At 45.4% G+C, this 18,027-nt stretch overlaps 1 protein-coding gene across 26 annotated transcripts in view; it reads right to left on the bottom strand.

The window, feature by feature from the left end:
- The window catches only part of ATP6V0A1 (ATPase H+ transporting V0 subunit a1), a 68,726-nt gene extending 52,723 nt beyond the window's left edge, over positions 1-16,003 (bottom strand). For 18 of the 26 annotated variants that reach the window (XM_063628996.1, XM_063628997.1, XM_055256662.2 and 15 more), the window contains exons 1-5: positions 15,875-15,986; positions 13,827-13,990; positions 6,234-6,312; positions 4,291-4,388; positions 1,873-2,001 (exon numbers count right to left, since the gene is read on the bottom strand). In XM_063628996.1, the coding sequence (XP_063485066.1) occupies positions 1,873-2,001; positions 4,291-4,388; positions 6,234-6,312; positions 13,827-13,943 (423 nt within the window). In that variant the 5' untranslated portion in view covers positions 13,944-13,990; positions 15,875-15,986. Of the gene's footprint in view, positions 1-1,872; positions 2,002-4,290; positions 4,389-6,233; positions 6,313-13,826; positions 13,991-15,874 lie in introns of all 26 variants that reach the window. The other 8 variants (XM_055256667.2, XM_055256668.2, XM_055256683.2 and 5 more) reach the window with 2 other exon arrangements.
- Between the last annotated feature and the right edge of the window lie 2,024 nt (positions 16,004-18,027).

The raw sequence follows: 18,027 nt of genomic DNA, 5'->3' as shown, positions 1-18,027 counted from the left end.
CCTGGGCAACACAGTGAGACTTTGTCTCAAAAAAAAAAAAACAAATGGGCCTCTATATTTAAAAGCTTTGCCAAGTTTTCCTGTGGAGCAAAGGAATTAAAGAACTTCATGGGAAGGCACATTGAACAGTGACTGTAACAATCCCTAAAGTGTCTAATATTGTCAATCTGGTGGCAAAGACACCTGTCAAGAAGACAGTTACTGTACTTTAGGCCATCAGAAAAACCACATCCAAGTTGAAAGCTAAGAATCCTCCCCAGGCTGAGTTAGGAGAAGGGAGCCTTCTGCAAGCCTTGCTCTTGATCCTTTCCATGGAGTCACCTCAGTACATTGTCACCTGGACCAAGTCACCTACATTTTTTTTGAGACAGTCTTGCTCTGTCCCCCAGGCTGGAGTAAAGTGTCTTAATCTCTGCTCACTGCAACCTCTGCCTCCTGGGCTCAAGCAATCCCCTCACCTCAGCCTCCCAAGTAGCTGGAACTACAGGTGTGCACCACGATGCCTGACTAATTTTTGTATTTTTTGTAGAGACGGGGTTTCACCATGTTGCCCAGGCTGATCTCGAACTCCTGGGCTCAAGTGTCTGCCCACTTCACCCTTCCAAAGTACTGGGATTACAGGTGTGAGCCACCATGCCCAACCAAGTCACCTACATTTTTTTTTTTTTTTTTGAGACAGAGTCTTGCTCTGTCGCCCAGGCTGGAGTGCAGTGGCACAATCTCGGCTCACTGTAAGCTCCGCCTCCCGGGTTCACGCCATTCTTCTGCCTCAGCCTCCTGATTAGCTGGGACTACAGGCGCCCACCACCATGCCCAGCTAATTTTTTGTATTTTTTTGGTAGAGACGGGGTTTCACCGTGTTAGCCAGGATGGTCTCAATCTCTTGACCTCGTGATCTGCCCACCTCGGCCTCCCAAAGTGCTGGGATTACAGGCGTGAGCCACCGCGCCCGGCCTACATTTTTTTTTTTTGAGATAGAGTCTCACTTTGTCGCCCAGGCTGGAGTGCAGTGGAGTGATCTCAGCTCACTGCAACATCCACCTCCCAGGTTCAAATGATTTTCCTGCCTCAGCCTCTCGAGTAGCTGGGATTACAGGCACCCACCACCTCACCCAGCTAGTTTTTGTATTTTTAGTAGAGACCGGGTTTCATCATGTTGGCCAGGCTGATCTTGAACTCCTGACCTCAGGTGATCCACCTGCCTCGGCCTCCCAAAGTGCAGGGACCACAGGCATGAGCCACCATGCCTGACCTCACCTACATATTTAACCTAGTAACTTATTAACATTTTTCCCTCTAAGGTAATGCATCTAGGTTTATGTGATAATCCAGAAGTTTCAAACAAGCATCCTACCAATATTTTCCATGCAATAAATACAATGAAAAACTCTTGAAAAATTAGTGTGATGTGTGCTATCTGAAGTACTGAAAAATGTGCTCAAAGGTTTATAGGCAAACAGAGAATGAAATAAAAATTTGATGACAAAAGGTTTGGTGATTAAACCTTTGTTATAATTTTGTCTATAACCAAATGTTTGTTTCTTCAGCTTTGACCTTAAGCATATACTTACCTTATAAGTATAAATATAATGTAAAAATTTATACTAACTATGTTTATACAACTACTTCAGGGTTCCTTTCCTCATCTTGAGATGAAAAATTGAAGAAAATGTGAAAAAATGCAAAACCATGGCTGGTTGTGTACTGCATGAAAAATGGAACATAATCTCACATTTCTTTAACTAAAACAGGGTGCAAAAATGGCATTGCTTCCAAACTAGCAAATTAAAATAATTACTGGAATAAAAATATGGCCCACTTGTGTGAGTGTAATATCAGCTGCTCAAATACTAAAAGAAACAATAGTCTGACCTCATCAAAAAATTGCTGAGTTTTGCGAAGTATAAATTTTAATTCAGTCAGTTCCAGGAAGTTTCTCTTCAGAGCTTCCTGGTTTGTGTTGATTTCCTTCAGTTCATTTTCAATCTTCTCAAAATTGGCCTAGAGGAAAAAAGAAAATATATTAAGCTAAGCTCAATATGTTTGCTCTGAAAGACATTAAATGAATTCATCCCACAGAACTGTTGCCAAGCCGATAGTTCAAAGAGATCTTGGGCCGGGCGCGGTGGCTCACGCTTGTAATCCTAGCACTTTGGGAGGCCGAGGCGGGCGGATCACGAGGTCAGGAGATCGAGACCACGGTGAAACCCCGTCTCTACTAAAAATACAAAAAATTAGCCGGGCATGGTGGCGGGCGCCTGTAGTCCCAGCTACTCGGAGAGGCTGAGGCAGGAGAATGGCGTGAACCCAGGAGGCGGAGCTTGCAGTGAGCTGAGATTGTGCCACTGCACTCCAGCCTGGGCGACAGAGCAAGACTCCGTCTCAAAAAGAAAAAAAAAGAGATCTTGGACTTGCCTAGCAAATACTGTGATTTTACTAGAGCAATTTTCTTTATGGAAATTTTTTTGCTTAAAATAATCTTTCCTGGGCTGAGGCGGGTGGATCACTTGAGGTCAGGAGTTCGAGACCAGCCTGACCAAAATGATGAAACCATGTCTCTACTAAAAATACAAAATTAGCTGGGCGTGTTGGCGCATGACTGTAGTCCCAGCTACTTGGGAGGCTGAAGCAGGAGAATCACTTGAACCCCGGAGGTGGAGGTTGCAGTAAGCCAAGATCACACCATTGTACTTCAGCTTGGGCAACAAGAGCAAAACTCTGTCTCATAAATAAATAAATAAATAATCTTTCCTGGCCGGGCATGGTGGCTCACTCCTGTAATCCCAGCACTTAGGGAGTCTGAGGTGGGTGGCTCATCCGAGGTCAGGAGTTCAAGACCAGCCTGGCCAAACATGGTGAAACCCCGTCTCTACTAAAAATACAAAAAAAAATTAGCCGAGTGCAGTGGTGCATGCCTGTAATCCCAGCTACTTGGGAGGCTGAGGCAGGAGAATGGCTTGAACCCGGGAGGCGGAGGTTGCGGTGAGCCAAGATCGCAACACTGCACTCCAGGCTGGGTGAGAGAGCAAGACTCCGTCTGAAAAAAAAAAAAAATAGTCTTTCCTTTCTAAGTCATTGTGGAAGTCAAAAAAATAGTCTTTCTTTGCTTACACATTCTATTGTATACTTGGTAACTTTCTCAGGGGATTTCAGATGGATAAAATAATTACTGAGAAGTCTACTGGCTGCCCATTTAGTCTGCAAGATTAACCAACTAGTAGATAGGCCAGGTGTGGTAGCTCACACCTGTAATCCCAGTACTTTGGGAGGCTGAGGCAGGCGGATTGCTTGAGGTTAGGAGTTCGAGATCAAGCTGGCCAACATGGGAAAACCCCATCTCTACAAAAAACACAAAAACATTAGCCAGGCATGTTGGCACACAGCTATCGTCTCAGCTACTCTGGAGGCTGAGGTACTAGAACTGCTCGAGCCTGGGAGGCAGGGATTGCAGTCAGCCAAGATGGGGTCACTGTACTCCAGCCTAGGTGACAGCTATGTCTCAAAATTAAAATAAAATAAAATAAAATAAAATAGTAGATAAATTAACTTACTCCAATAAGGTTTCAATAAACCAATAAACATTTACTTAGTGGCATATAATGCTGTTTGTCACCATAAAAGAGGGGATTCATATGGTCTGGCCATAAAAAAAGAATAAAATCATGTCATTTGCAGCAACATGGATAGACCTGGAGGTCATTATGTTAAGCAAAATAAGCAGGGCACAGACAAATAATACAAGTTTTCACTCACATGTGGGAGCTAAAAAAGTTGATCTCATAGAGGTAGAGAATGGAATGATAGATACCAGAGGCTATGAAGGGTGTGTGGGTTTGTGGGGGGATGAGGAGAGGTTGGTTAATGTGGACAAACATACAGTTAGATAGAAGGCATAAGTTCTAATGCTCAATAGCAGACTAGGGTGCCTATAGTTAACAGCAATGTACTGTATATACTTCAAAATAGCTAGAAGAGAAGAATTGAAATGTTCCCAACACATAGAAATGGTAAATACTCAAGGTGATGGATACACCAAATACCCTGACTTGATCATTACACATTCTATGTATATACCAAAATATCACATGTATACTATAAATGTGTACAAATATTATCTATCAATAAAAAAGAGGAGGGGAAATTCACTTCAATCCCACCTACAAGAAACTTACAATCAGTAGATAATGCTGACAAAGTTAGCAAGAATTACTTTACTCTCTATCTGCTCAGGAAAGTAATTTCTGCATTCAAGTAGAAAGAAACTTTTCTGGTTTTCCCAGAAGTGTTTACCTCCAAGTCAATCATGTCCCGGGGGAAGGGAACCTCTGGGTTTTCACCGGTGTCCATAATCGGAATGTTAGCTTTTCTTATCTCTTTCTCAACGAATCCTAAAATGACAGAATCAAAACATTCATGTCTAACTGCACATGCTCGAAATTGCCATTATTTAAGGAAAAGAATTAACATCTAAGACCTGGCTACAGAAAGTTTTATTCAAAAAAGATACTTTATATATATATATATATATATATATATATATATATATATATATATATAAAAGATATCTTTTAATATAAAAGAAGCACCTTTTTTCTCCACATCCCTCTTTTTCCTTCCTCACATTCTCTAAAGCTACTCCAAAGGGTGGTCATCCCACAACTGCCTTCTTTCCTTCTTCAGGTCTTAACACTGGCCTTCAAGGCCACACCTCTCCTCCCTAGGCGAATGCCACTCCAAAGTATGACAGTTCTGCTTATAGATATTATTGGCAAAGCAGAGTTATGGAAGAAGAGTATAATGCAATAGAATATTTGACACTTAACACACTAGTGAGACAACTCCAGATCTAAAGGGGTTCATTAAATTTGAAAACAATCAGGTCAGTTTTAAGCATAAAAAATAAAAATGAAAAAGCAGAACAGGTAATAAGGACCCAAAATACCAGAAGAGAAAAGTGTTTCAGGTAACAACTACAACTGTTTTTTTTTTTTTTTTTTTTTTTTTTTTTGAGACGGAGTCTCGCTCTGTCGCCCAGGCTGGAGTGCAGTGGCGCGCTCTCGGCTCACTGCAAGCTCCGCCTCCCGGGTTCATGCCATTCTCCTGCCTCAGCCTCTCCGAGGAGCTGGGACTACAGGCGCCCGCCACTACGCCCGGCTAATTTTTTTGTATTTTTAGTAGAGATGGGGTTTCACCGTGGTCTCGATCTCCTGAACTCGTGATCCGCCCGCCTCGGCCTCCCAAAGTGCTGGGATTACAAGCGTGAGCCACCGCGCCCGGCCCACTACAACTGTTTTTTAGAGTGGGGACCAAATTCACTTATCAGCTAACCATAAGCTAGCTTAGTAGAGTGGCAAGATCATGGATTTTTGAGCCAGAGAGAGCAACCTGGCTTCAAATACTGATTCCATCATAACTGTTTATGATCAAGGGCAAGTCACTAAGCCTCTCTGATCTTTAGTTCCTCAATTATTAAATAAGATAATACCCATCTTGAAGGAATGTTGTGGGGAATTAATAAAGTAACGTATATGAGCAACCTAGCCCTCAAGAGAACTTAGATAAATGTTAGTTTCCTCCCCCCCCCTTTTTTTTTTGAGACGAAGTCTCGCTCCGTTGCCCAGGCTGGAGTGCAGTGGCGCGATCTCGGCTCACTGCAAGCTCTGCCTCCCGGGTCCATGCCATTCTCCTGCCTCAGCCTCCCGAGTAGCTGGGATTACAGGCGCCCACAACCACGCCCAGCTATTTTTTTGTATTTTTAGTAGAGACAGGGTTTCACCATGTTAGCTAGGATGGTCTCCATCTCCTGACCTCGTGATCCACCCGCCTCGGCCTCCCAAAGTGCTGGGATTACAGGTGTGAGCCACTGGGCCCGGCCAGTTTCCTCCCTCTTAAATAGCTCAAATTAAAAGGTGGCTCTGCTGACAAAAACTGATGGTGTGCTGGGTCCTATTTCTCAAAATTCTATAATGTAGTTTTGTTATTAAAATCTCACCAAAAAATAACCAGTTTTCAGTTTGCAGCATGTTATTTCAAATGAGGTTTCCATTAAGCACTACTTAGCCCAAAGACCACAAAATCTACTCGTATACGAGAAATTCACCTTAGCATGTTAACTGTAAGATTTTTCCCTTTTCTCTTACAGCATTTTCTTCCTCAATTAAGAGGACTAATGTCACTAATCTAAGACAAATGATTCATTAAAGGAATATTACACAAGACCAAAGTGCACATACGAAGCTTTCGATCCATTTCTTCACATCTTCTAACTTCATTCACAAATTTCCGTTGGAAAACATTCACATCTGGATTTAACTGAAAAATAAAAACACAATACCAAACATTGAAATATTCTATCTATTGCTTCTGTTTCTCAAGCAACACATTCTGCAAAGTGAAAAACTAATTTTGTGTCAATGCATGATGCAACACTAATCAAAATTGTCTACTGATCCAAAAAAACTGCTTTATGGCCAAGTCACACCAGCTAAGGATAAAAACTTCCTCCCTCTCTGCCCGGCCGCCCCGTCTGGGAAGTGAGGAATGCCTCTGCCCGGCCACCCATCGTCTGGGAAGTGAGGAGTGCCTCTGCCCGGCCGCCCCGTCTTGGAAGTGAGGAGCGCCTCTGCCCGGCCGCCCCGTCTGGGAAGAAGTGAGGAGCGCCTCTGCCCGGCCGCCCCGTCTGGGAAGTGAGGAGCGCCTCTGCCCGGCCGCCCCGTCTGGGAAGTGAGGAGCGCCTCTGCCCGGCCACCCATCGTCTGGGAAGTGAGGAGCGCCTCTGCCCGGCCGCCCCGTCTAGGAAGAAGTGAGGAGCGCCTCTGCCCGGCCGCCCCGTCTGGGAAGAAGTGAGGAGCGCCTCTACCCGGCCGCCCCGTCTGGGAAGAAGTAGGAGCACCTCTGCCCGGCCACCCCGTCTGGGAAGAAGTGAGGAGCGCCTCTGCCCGGCCGCCCCGTCTGGGAGGAAGTGAGGAGCGCCTCTGCCCGGCCGCCCCGTCTGGGAAGAAGTGAGGAGCGCCTCTGCCCGGCCGCCCATCGTCTGGGAAGTGAGGAGCGCCTCTGCCCGGCCGCCCCGTCTGGGAAGAAGTGAGGAGCGCCTCTGCCCGGCCGCCCATCGTCTGGGAAGTGAGGAGCGCCTCTGCCCGGCCGCCCATCGTCTGGGAAGTGAGGAGCACCTCTGCCCGGCCGCCCATCGTCTGGGAAGTGAGGAGCGCCTCTGTCAGGCTGCCCCATCTGGGAAGAAGTGAGGAGCGCCTCTGCCTGGCCGCCCCGTCTGGGAAGTGAGGAGCGCCTCTGCCCGGCCGCCCCGTCTGGGAAGTGAGGAGCTCCTCTGCCCGGCCGCCCATTGTATGGGATGTGAGGAGCGCCTCTGCCTGGCCACCACCCTGTCTAGGAAGTGAGGAGCGCCTCTGCCTGGCCGCCCCGTCTGGGATGTGGGGAGCACCTCTGCCCGGCCGCCCCGTCTGGGAGGTCTACCACGGAGGCCAGAAGCAATGTGGGGGCTGGACGTGGTGGCTCACGCCTGTAGTCCCAGCACTCTGGGAGGCCGAGGCGGGTTGATCACTTGAGGCTAGGAGTTCGAGACCAGCCTGGCCAACATGGCGAAACATATGAAAAATACAACAGACAAACCAACCAACCAACCCAGCAACAACAAAACAGGTCTACCCCGGAGTCATACTCTAATTTTTTCTATTTTCCTCCCTTTCTGATCCTTTATCCCACTTTCTTTTTCTTCCTCTTCCTTCTCCTTCTTCTTTGTCAAATAGAGGATTGAGTTATTATCATTGATCCATACAAAGTCCCTCTCTCATTTATTTTCTTTAATTCCCACTCCCCATTTCTATTCCCCGTCTTCCCATGTGCAACCTTCCTAATATGTTTGATATGCATCTTTTTGTTTGTATGTATTTTTAGAAAATGTTTATTGTTTTGTGTGAAAAAAAATTAAAAAAATAGAAAAAAAAAAAAAAACTTCCTCCCTTGTTGCTGCAACATTACTGGAATAGAAGCAAATTAGGTAAAACACAACGGTACAAAATGTTCTTCCTAGGCCAAAAGTCTCAGTGAGCTTCCTTCCCACCACCTAAAATTTGGGCAATGAACATCACAGAAGCTCTCTCTGGTTTTCCTTCTCTTTCTTTCCAAGCAGAAGAGGAACTTCTCTTGTTTTTCTGTCCCAAGGCCTTCACCTTCTCAGTGACAGGCTTTAGTTTATTCATTCATACACCACAGGTAATTTTTTTTTTTTTTTTTTTTTTTTGAGAGAGTCTTGCTCTGAAGCCAGGCTGGAGTGCAGTGGCGTGATCTCAGCTCACTGCAACTTCTGCCTCCCAGGTTCAAGCGATTCTCCTGCCTCAGCCTCCTGAGTAGCTGGGATTACAGGTGCGCACCACCATGCCCAGCTAATTTTCTTGCATTTTTGGTAGAGACAGGGTTTCACCATGTTGGCCAGGATGGTCTCGAACTCCTGACCTCAGGTGATCCACCCGCCTTGGCCTCCCAAAGTGCTGGGATTGTAGGCATGAGCCACCACATCTGGCACCATAAGTAATTTTCAAAGCAATATGACAGATGTTCTGGAATATACAAATAAAAACAAAACAAGTAACTACTCACTAAAAAGCTAGCAATCTGGCCAGTCACAGTGGCTCATGCTTGTAATCCCAGCATTTTGGGAGGCCAAGGTGGGCGGATCACCTGAGGTCAGGAGTTCTAGACCAGCCTGGCCAACATGGCGAAACTCCATCTCTACTAAAAATACAAAATTAGCCGGGCGTGGTAGCGTACATCTGTAATCCCGGCTACTCGGGAGGCCAAGGCAGGAGAATCACTTGAACCCGGGAGGCTGAGGTTGCAGTGAGCCAAAATCATGCCACTGCACTCCAGCCTGGGTGACAAGAGTGAGACTCTTGTCTCAAAAAAATAAATAGGCCTGATGCAGTAGCTCACGCCTATAATGCTAGCACTTTGGGAGGCTGAGGCGGGAGGATTATCTGAGCTCAGGAGTTTGAGACCAGCCTGGGCAACATGACGAAACCCTGCCTCAACTAAAAATACAAAAAATTAGTCAGGCATGACGGTACATGCCTGTAATCCCAGCTACTCAGGAGGCTGAGGCACAAGAATCAATTGAACCTGGGAGGGAGAGGTTGCAGTGAGCCAAGATTGTGCCATTGCACTCCAGTCTGGGCAACAGAGCGAGACTCTGTCTCAAAAAAAAAACCAATAAATTAATTTAATTAAATAAAAAGCTTGCAATCTAATAGAGAAGATGAACCCAACCAATAAAATAGTATGTGATAAATTCCATAAAAGTGACACAAATAAAGAACTATATTTACTCAACATTTATGAAGCACCAAATAGGTGTCAGATACTGAACTAGGCACTAGGGAAAATACAAAGAATAAGCTATGTCCTAGCTTTGAAAAGTTGAACGACACAATTAGCTTAATCATGTATGTGTGTATATATATTACACGCATATACACATAGAAACATACAAACACATTGGCCAGGCGCGGTGGCTCACGCTTGTAATCCCAGCACTTTGGGAGACCGAGGCAGGCAGCTTATGAGGTCAGGAGTTCGAGACCAGCCCGGCCAACACAGTGAAACCCCGTCTCTACTGAAAATACAAAAAAATTAGCCAGGTGTGGCGGTGGGCACCTGTAATCCCAGCTACTCGGAAGGCTGAGGCAGAAGAATTGCTTGAACCCGGGAGGCGGAGGTTACAATAAGCTGAGATCATGCTACTGCACCCCAGCCTGGGTGACAGAGCTAGACTCAGTCCCAAAAAAAAGAAAAAAAAATACAAACACACACATACATACCCATATATTCAACAGTTCTCTCTTCAAGAACTCAATATATTAATATTAGAGGAATCTAAGGCAAAAATTTTTATTAGCAATTAAGATTAATAATAAGCTATGTCCCAGTCTTCAGCTCTACAGAAGAGACGGACACAAACCAATTATTACAGTTTGTTGTGATAAATGCTACTAAAAAGTAAAAGATGTGGAAAACTGTTGGCAGTTTCTTACAAAGTTAAACATACACCTGCCCAACTCATGACTGAGCATTCCACTACTCAGTTACCGTTGACCTTTGAACAATGTGGGTTTGAACTCTGCTGGTCCACTAACACACAGATTTTCCTCCACCGCGGCCAGCCTGAGACAGGAAGACCAACCCCTTCCCTTCCTCCTCCTCAGCCTCCTCAACATAAAGACAATAAGAGGCCGGGCGCGGTGGCTCACGCCTGTAATCCCAGCACTTTGGGAGGCCGAGGCGGGCGGATCACGAGGTCAGGAGATGGAGACCATCCTGACTAACACAGTGAAACCCCATCTCTACTAAAAATACAAAAAAAAAAATAAATAAATAAATTAGCCGGGCATGCTGCCGGGCACCTGTAGTCACAACTACTCAGGAGGCTGAGGCAGGAGAATGGCGTGAACCCGGGAGGCGGAGCTTGCAGTGAGCCGAGATTGCACCACTGCACTCCAGCCTGGGTGACAGAGCAAGACTCAGTCTCAAAAAATAAAAAAAAAATAAAAAAATAAAGACAATAAGGATGAAGACCTTCATGATGATCCACTTCCAGTAAATACAGTTTATCTTCCGTATGATTTTCTTAACAGTATTTTCTTTTCTCTAGCTTACTTTATTGTAAGAATACAGTGTACAATACATATACAAAATATGTATTAATCGACTGTTTATGAAATTGGTAGGGCTTCTGGTCAAAAGCAGGCTATCAATAGTTAAGTTTTAGAGGAGTCAAAATTGTATGCAGATTTTTGACTGCATGGGGAGATCGGCACCCCTAACCCCTGCATTTTCTTTTTTTTTTTTTTGAGACAGAATCTCACTCTTTTGCCCAGGCCGGAGTGCAGTGGTGCTATCTCGGCTCACTGCAAGCTCTGCCTCCCAGGTTCAAGCCATTTTCCTGCCTCAGCCTCCCGAGTAGCTGCGACTACAGGCACCCGCCACCGCGCCCGGGTAATTTTTTGTATTTTTTTAGTAGAGACGGGGTTTCACCGTGTTAGCCAGGATGGTCTCAATCTCCTGACCTCGTGATCCGCCCGCCTCGGCCTCCCAAAGTGCTGGGATTACGGGTGTGAGCCACCGCGCCCGGCCATAACCCCTGCATTTTCAAGGATCAACTGTATTTGCTTAAGAAAAATCAAAACTTATAAATTTAAAAAAAGACTTTTACAATAATGTTTACTTCAGCTTTAATCATAATAGCCCCAAAAGAGTAATGACAAAAGAAAGGATGAAAACATCATGGTGTAATCATACAATGAACTACTTACCGTTCAGCAATTTTTAAAAATGAACTACAGATACATGCAAGAAACAGAGGTTGAGTGAAAGAAGTCAGACATAAGAGTTTGCAATGTATGAGTCATTTACATATAATTCAAGAACAGGGAAAACTCTATGATGACCAGCAATCAAAACAGAAGTTACCTATGAAGGGTAGCAACTGACTAGCAGTAGACACAGATACTTTTCTGGACTGTTCAGGCTGGGCCTGGTGGCTCACATCTGTAATCCTAGCACTTTAGGAGGCTGGGGGGGTAGGCAGTGGATCACCTGAGGTCAGGAGTTCGAGACCAGCCTGGGCAACATGGTGAAACCCCATCTCTACTAAAATAAAAAAAAAAATTAGCCGGGCTCGGTAGCGTGCGCCTGTAGTCCCAGCTACTCAGGAGGCTGAGGCAGGATTGCTTGAACCCAGGAGGCAGAGGTTGCAGTGAGCCAAGATCACACCACTACACTCCAGCCTGGGCGACAGAGCAAGATTCTGTCTCCAAAAAAAAAAAAAAAATAAATATGTTCCATATCCTGATTGGGGTGCTGGTTACAGAGGTGTATAAAGTTATCAATTCAGCAAACTGTACTCTTAAGATGTGTACATTTCAGCTAGGCACAGTGGCTCACACCGGTAATCCTAGCACTTTGGGAGGCCGAAGCGGGAGGACCACTTGAGTCCAGGAGTTCAAGACCAACCTGGGTAACATGGCGAGACCGCCATCTCTATTTTTTTCTTAATGTTATAAATTTTATTATTAAAAAAAAATTAACAGAACTAGAAGAAACTGAAATATCTGTTGGCCAGGTGTGGTGGCTCATGCCTGTAATCCCAGCACTTTGGGGGGCTGAGGCAGGTGGATCACCTGAGGTCAGAAGTTCGAGACCAGCCTGGCCAACGTGGTGAAACTCCATCTCTACTAAAAATACAAAAATTAGCTGGGCATGGTGGTGCATGCCTTTAGTCCCAGCTACTCAGGAGGCTGAGGCAGGAGAATTGCTTGAACCCAGGAGGCGGAAGTTGCAATGAGCTGAGATCGCACCACTGCACTCCAGCCTGGGCGACAGAGTGGAGTCTGTCTCAAAAAGAAAAGCAACAACAACAACAACAAAAACCACATATATGAGAAATAAAAGCAAAACAAATCACTGTATGGGTTACCTCAGGTGTGGAAGAAAGGACTGGCATGGAGGAAAGAGACACAGAGTTTCAATTATATATGGAATGTTTCCCTCTTAAGTAGACAGTAGAAACAGGTGGTCATTATAATATTCCCCCTACCTTTTTTTTTTTTTTTTTTTTTTTTTGGTTTTGAGACAGTGTCATGCTCTGTCACCCAGGCTGGAGTGCAGTGGCATAATCACAGCTCACTACAGCCTCGACCTCATGGGCTTCAGCGATCCTCCCACCTTAGCCTCCCAAGTAGCTGTGACCATAGGCATGTGCCACCACACCTGGCTAATTTTTTTTTTTTTTTTGGCAGAGACAGGATCTCCCTATGTTGCCCAGACTGGGCTCCAACTCCTGGGCTCAAGCGATCCTCCTGCCTTGGCTCTCAAAGTACTGGCATTTCAGGTGTGAGCCATTGCACCTGGCCCCTATCTCTTTTTTTGTATGACTGAAGTACAGCCTAAGTAAAAGAAAAGAAGGTTGAATAGAGTCAACAGATGTTAAGCAGGGGGACAACATAGGACCAGATGAAGAACTGCAAATTAAGGATGACAAGTTTTTTGTTGTTGTTGTTTGAGACGGAGTCTCGCTCTGTCGCCCAGGCTGGAGTGCAATGACGCAATCTCAGCTTACTGCAACCTCCGCCTCCCAGGTTCAGGTGACTCTCCTGCCTCAGCCTCCCGAGTAGCTGGGATTACAGGCCTGCGCCACCATGCTAATTTTTTTGTATTTTTAGAACAGTCGGGGTTTCACCATGTTGGCCAGACTGATCTCAAACTCCTGACCTCACGATCCACCCGCCTCAGCCTCCCAAAGTGCTAGAATTATAGGTGTGAGCCACTGTACCCAGCCTAGATTGTCCATATTCTTTAGATAGCTTCTCCAAGTGCCCAGTATAATATTCCAAAATACTGAATATTCAGTATATGCTTATTTATATACTACATAACTATGACTGGATACCTCAAATTTTACTTTTTTAAAATGTCCTACTATATGGAAAAACTGCAATATATTTTTTTAAATACCTTGCTATTTAGCAAGTGAAAGCCTTGATCAGGTTAGTTTGGTAACCTCTCCCTGCATCCCAAACAATTACCTGGAGAATGCTTAGAACTGTTCCGAAAGTGGGAGCTAGCAAAAGCATGGAAAGATTGGCACAAAACATTCTCACCTTTAGAAAGACAACTCAAAATGTGCATTCTGCCAATAGGAAGCCAGTGCTATAATGTTATTTTTGCAAATAAAAAAACAAGACATTCATCATAAGGCATCTGACCACGATAGCAATAGAGTTCCGCAGTCATCAAGTCGCAGCCCCACAACTACTTACGTCACGAAACTGAACCTTTCCAAGTTCTCCTAATTCACTGACACAACAATAAGCAGCTTCTGACTGTAGAAAAAGCTGGGCCAGTGTCATTTCTTCACTCCGGAAAAGCTCCCCCATGGTGGCAGAAGGTACCAGTCAAGTGAGTACCTGGATTTCTCTCCAACCTGAAGCAAAGAGAAAATGACATAACTTTGGAAATTACCACGAGGGCTAAGAGCAAATTACACCCCACTACGGTTCTTGTATTTACATTTCTAACACCCCATGAGGACAGGTCAACAACTGTTTTTGACACCCTGTCTAGAAAGATGGAAAGGAGAAATTGCAAAGGCAGTTCCTGAATTCTGTCCCACAGAGTGCCAGATGAAAAGTCACTTCCATTCCAGTCAACATCAGGATCAAATGACAATTATTTTGGGCAACTCAACAGATAAGAATGTATCCAGATTAAAGACAGGAACTGGGAACCTCAAACAACTCTTTAAATACCCAGGACACAATATTGAGGCAGTGACTTTCACACTGCTCAATCTGTTTTTGCTAGTGCAGGAAACAAACAGAAGAGGCCTTGATTACCCTCTCATAAAGATGTCTGCCTTGTAACTATCCTTCTCCCTTCTTCTGACAATGCGCATTTCTAAAAGCCCAAAGTTCTGGCACTGCCCTAAAGCTATGGCTACACTAAACGGTTTAATCTTCCAGATTCCTCAGAAAACAATATATCCCCCCTTAGGAATTCAAACAAATAACCATCATCTGGAAAAAGCAACCAGCTTGCATGTTAAGCTCAATTTCAAATCAAGCATGACAGGAACACATTGATAATGACAAAGCAGTTTTATCAAGCCACAGAGAATAAGCCTTCCACCTCTGCAGCTTTCTGTTTCTCACCCCTACCTTCAAGATTAATTACATTCTTCCATCTGTCAAATCTCATGAGCCAATAAAGGTTTCGTTTTAGGGCTGTCTTACTATTGCCGGGTATGAGACAACTGGCGCTATCAGTGGTCCTGAAACTGCAATTATTTATTCTCGATCAGCTAATGTAAGGCACAGCATGTCCAGTATCCAAACTCAGAAAAATGTACAGTATTTTTAGTGTCGTAAGGACATCTATATTGAGTACTGATAGATGAATCTGACATCAAAGGAAGATTTACTCTTCTAGAAGGCTGGGAGACATTTTGAGAAATCTGAACGAACAAACCTTTGAGCATGTGATGTTCAAGACAGTAACACACGCTCAGACATAAGCAAGGACTTCTCAAGAGAATATGCAGATTGACTTTAAGATTCTGTACATCTGAATCAACCAAATCAGCTGTTACCGGCACCACCCTTCAATAAAGAGAGATTCTACAACCTCTCAACACATAAAATTAGGCCTGATCAGCATAGTTCAGGAGCTGTGGATAATGATAAGCCTCCAACGAATCGCCTCCCTCCTCCTGCTCTTTAATGATTACAGGTCTCCCAAGAATATCTCTATAGCAATGGAGGCTAACAGAAAACTAATTAGGCCAAAGTAGTTCTGGACGATCACAAAACAAAATATGAAGAAACAGCAATTCTGCAAAAGATGAGTCCAACTACAGCGCCCCCGCGCCTTGCCTCGAAGAATCTCACTCCTGTCATCCGGTCCTCGCCACCTCCCACGGTATTCACCTGCTTCATTTCCTGTCTACTCAATAAGCAGGAATTCTCTGCACTCAGGCACATCTACCTTGAGATGGGAAAAAAGGTGAGGAAAACCCCTAAACTGAGAAACCTTTTAAGAAGCCCCCTAAATTCTTCTGCCTATCCAATAACCTCCGGTTCCTCCGCCTACCCCTTAAAGCAGGGAAGAGATTCGAGGCTTCCAAAGGTCAGTGAGCCTCCGGTTCCTCAGGACAGAGGAGGGGTGCCCAAGGAGGGGGCGAACCCCCATTTTATCTCGAAGACTTAAGATCCCTGCTAATTCCTACGACAATCACGGGGGCTCTTAGAAGGATTTCCTACGTCCATCGAGGGCCGCTCCCTGTTGCGCTAAACCTACAGCCCGCGCTCACCTCCAACCTCCGCCACAGCAACCGCCGCAGCCAAACCCGCAGCCTCCGCGGCTCCGGGAGCAGCGCTTCGACGTGCGTGCGTCCGCAAAGCCCCGCCCCTGCGCCGCCGCCGGCCCCCGCCCCCGCAATGACCTCATTGCAGTTGGCCAATGGGGCGCGGCCTCGCCTGGGCTGCAGCAGTGCGGAGTCACGGGGGTCGCAGGCGAGATCCAGCGTGTTGACGCCATCTTGGCCCCTGTTCTGTGTCTCCAGGCTGGGGAGGGTTAGCGGCTGGGGCTGGAGGTGCAGGTTCTCGAGGCCTTAAGTTCCTGAATCCTTTTTCCTTACCCCTTATACTGGGGTAGGTTGTCTTTTCTCTTTCTTTCTTTTTTTTTTGATGAAGTCTCATTCTGATGCCCAAGCTGGAGTGCAGTGGCGTGATCTCGGCCCACTGCACCCTCCACCTCCCGGGTTCAAGCGATTCTCCTGCCTCAGCCTTCCAAGTAGCTGGGCATACAAGCACGCACCACCATGCCCGGCTAATCTTTGTATTTTTTTGTTAGTAGAGACGGGGTTTCACTATGTTGGCCAGGCTGAGTCTCGAACTCCTGACCTCGTCGTGATCCACCCGCCTCGGCCTCCCAAAGTGTTGGGATTACAAGCGTGAGCCACCACGCCCGGCCCCCCTTTTTTTTTTTTTTTTTTTTAGATGGTCTGTTTCCCAGGTGGGAATGCAGTGACGCGTTCTCGGCTCACTGCAGCCTCCGCCTCCCGGGTTCAGGCGATTCTCCTGCCTCAGCCTCCCTAGTAGCCGAGATTACAGTCGCGCGCCACGCCACCCGGCTATTTTTGTATTTTTAGTAGAGATGGGGTTTTGCCATGCTGCCCAGACTGGACTCGAACTCCTGGCCTCCACCCCCTTCGGCCTCCCAAAGTGCTGGGATTACAGGTGTGAGCCACCGCGCCCGGCCCTCTTTTTATTTTCATATCCAAAGAATTAATTCACACATACACACCCAAATAATTAATGTCTTCTCTCTTTATTTTCATGTCCAAAGAATTCACACACCCACCCAAATAATTAATACACACACACACACATACCACCCTTTCTCTTTTCCCTTATTTGACAGATGAGAACATTTGAGCCCCAGGCTGGGAAGCGGCTAGCTTTAGATCCTGTAGTAGAGTCTTTAATGGGGTCTCATTCGCATAAGTATGGAAAACCTCTCTTTAAATGGTACATGGTTCGTGCCTTCCAGCAACTTCCCCGGGTCTATTTTTCTCTATTTAACAGGAAAAACCTCATCAGACCATATGTTGTGAAAGTACGTTTCAGTCTTGTTTGGTAGATTCATGTGGGCTCAATTGACCATTTAGGAGTTTTCAATTCCTCAAATTTATTTTAAAAACATTTTTTATGGCTTGTACTCAACTTGTAAATTAAATATTGGAAAAGATTTTTAAACGCAAAAGTGATGCCTATTATTTTTTAAATGCCATTATCAAATATTGATATTGATTCCCTTTTCTTGCCGTTTTATTTTTTATTTATTTATTTATTTTTTATTTATTTTTTTTTTTTGAGGCGGAGTCTCGCTCTGCTGCCCAGGCTGGAGTGCAGTGGCGCAATCTCGGCTCACTGCAAGCTCCGCCTCCCGGGTTCACGCCATTCTCCTGCCTCAGCCTCTCCGAGTAGCTGGGACTACAGGCGCCTGCCACCATGCCCGGCTAATTTTTTGTATTTTTTTTTTTTAGTAGAGATGGGGTTTCACTGTGGTCTCGATCTCCTGACCTCGTGATCCGCCCGCCTCGGCCTCCCAAAGTGCTGGGATTACAAGCGTGAGCCACCGCGCCCGGCCTTCTTGCGTTTTAAAGAGGAGTAGGGATCTCAGGTCGTTTGTGATAACCAGAATCGTATCAGGAAAAACTCAGAAAACCGGTTATTCTGTCTCCCTGGGTGGTAGAACCCTGTTGAAATTCAAGTGTAATGAGGGAGATATTCCAGATAAAAACTTGTTGCTGGTAATTTTGTCAGCCTGACAAAAACATCATCAAACCTGCTTTACCAGCCTAAACAAAATAACAAGGGGGCAAAAATGGACGTTTTATTTGAATTTATTGTCTCATATTGTGAGTGAAGATATAACTTGACTTCGATACAATCTTCTTAA

The sequence above is a fragment of the Symphalangus syndactylus genome, chromosome 20, assembly GCF_028878055.3.
Source record: "Symphalangus syndactylus isolate Jambi chromosome 20, NHGRI_mSymSyn1-v2.1_pri, whole genome shotgun sequence".
Lineage (NCBI taxonomy): Eukaryota > Metazoa > Chordata > Mammalia > Primates > Hylobatidae > Symphalangus > Symphalangus syndactylus.
This window is presented reverse-complemented; position numbering and strand designations above follow the sequence as displayed.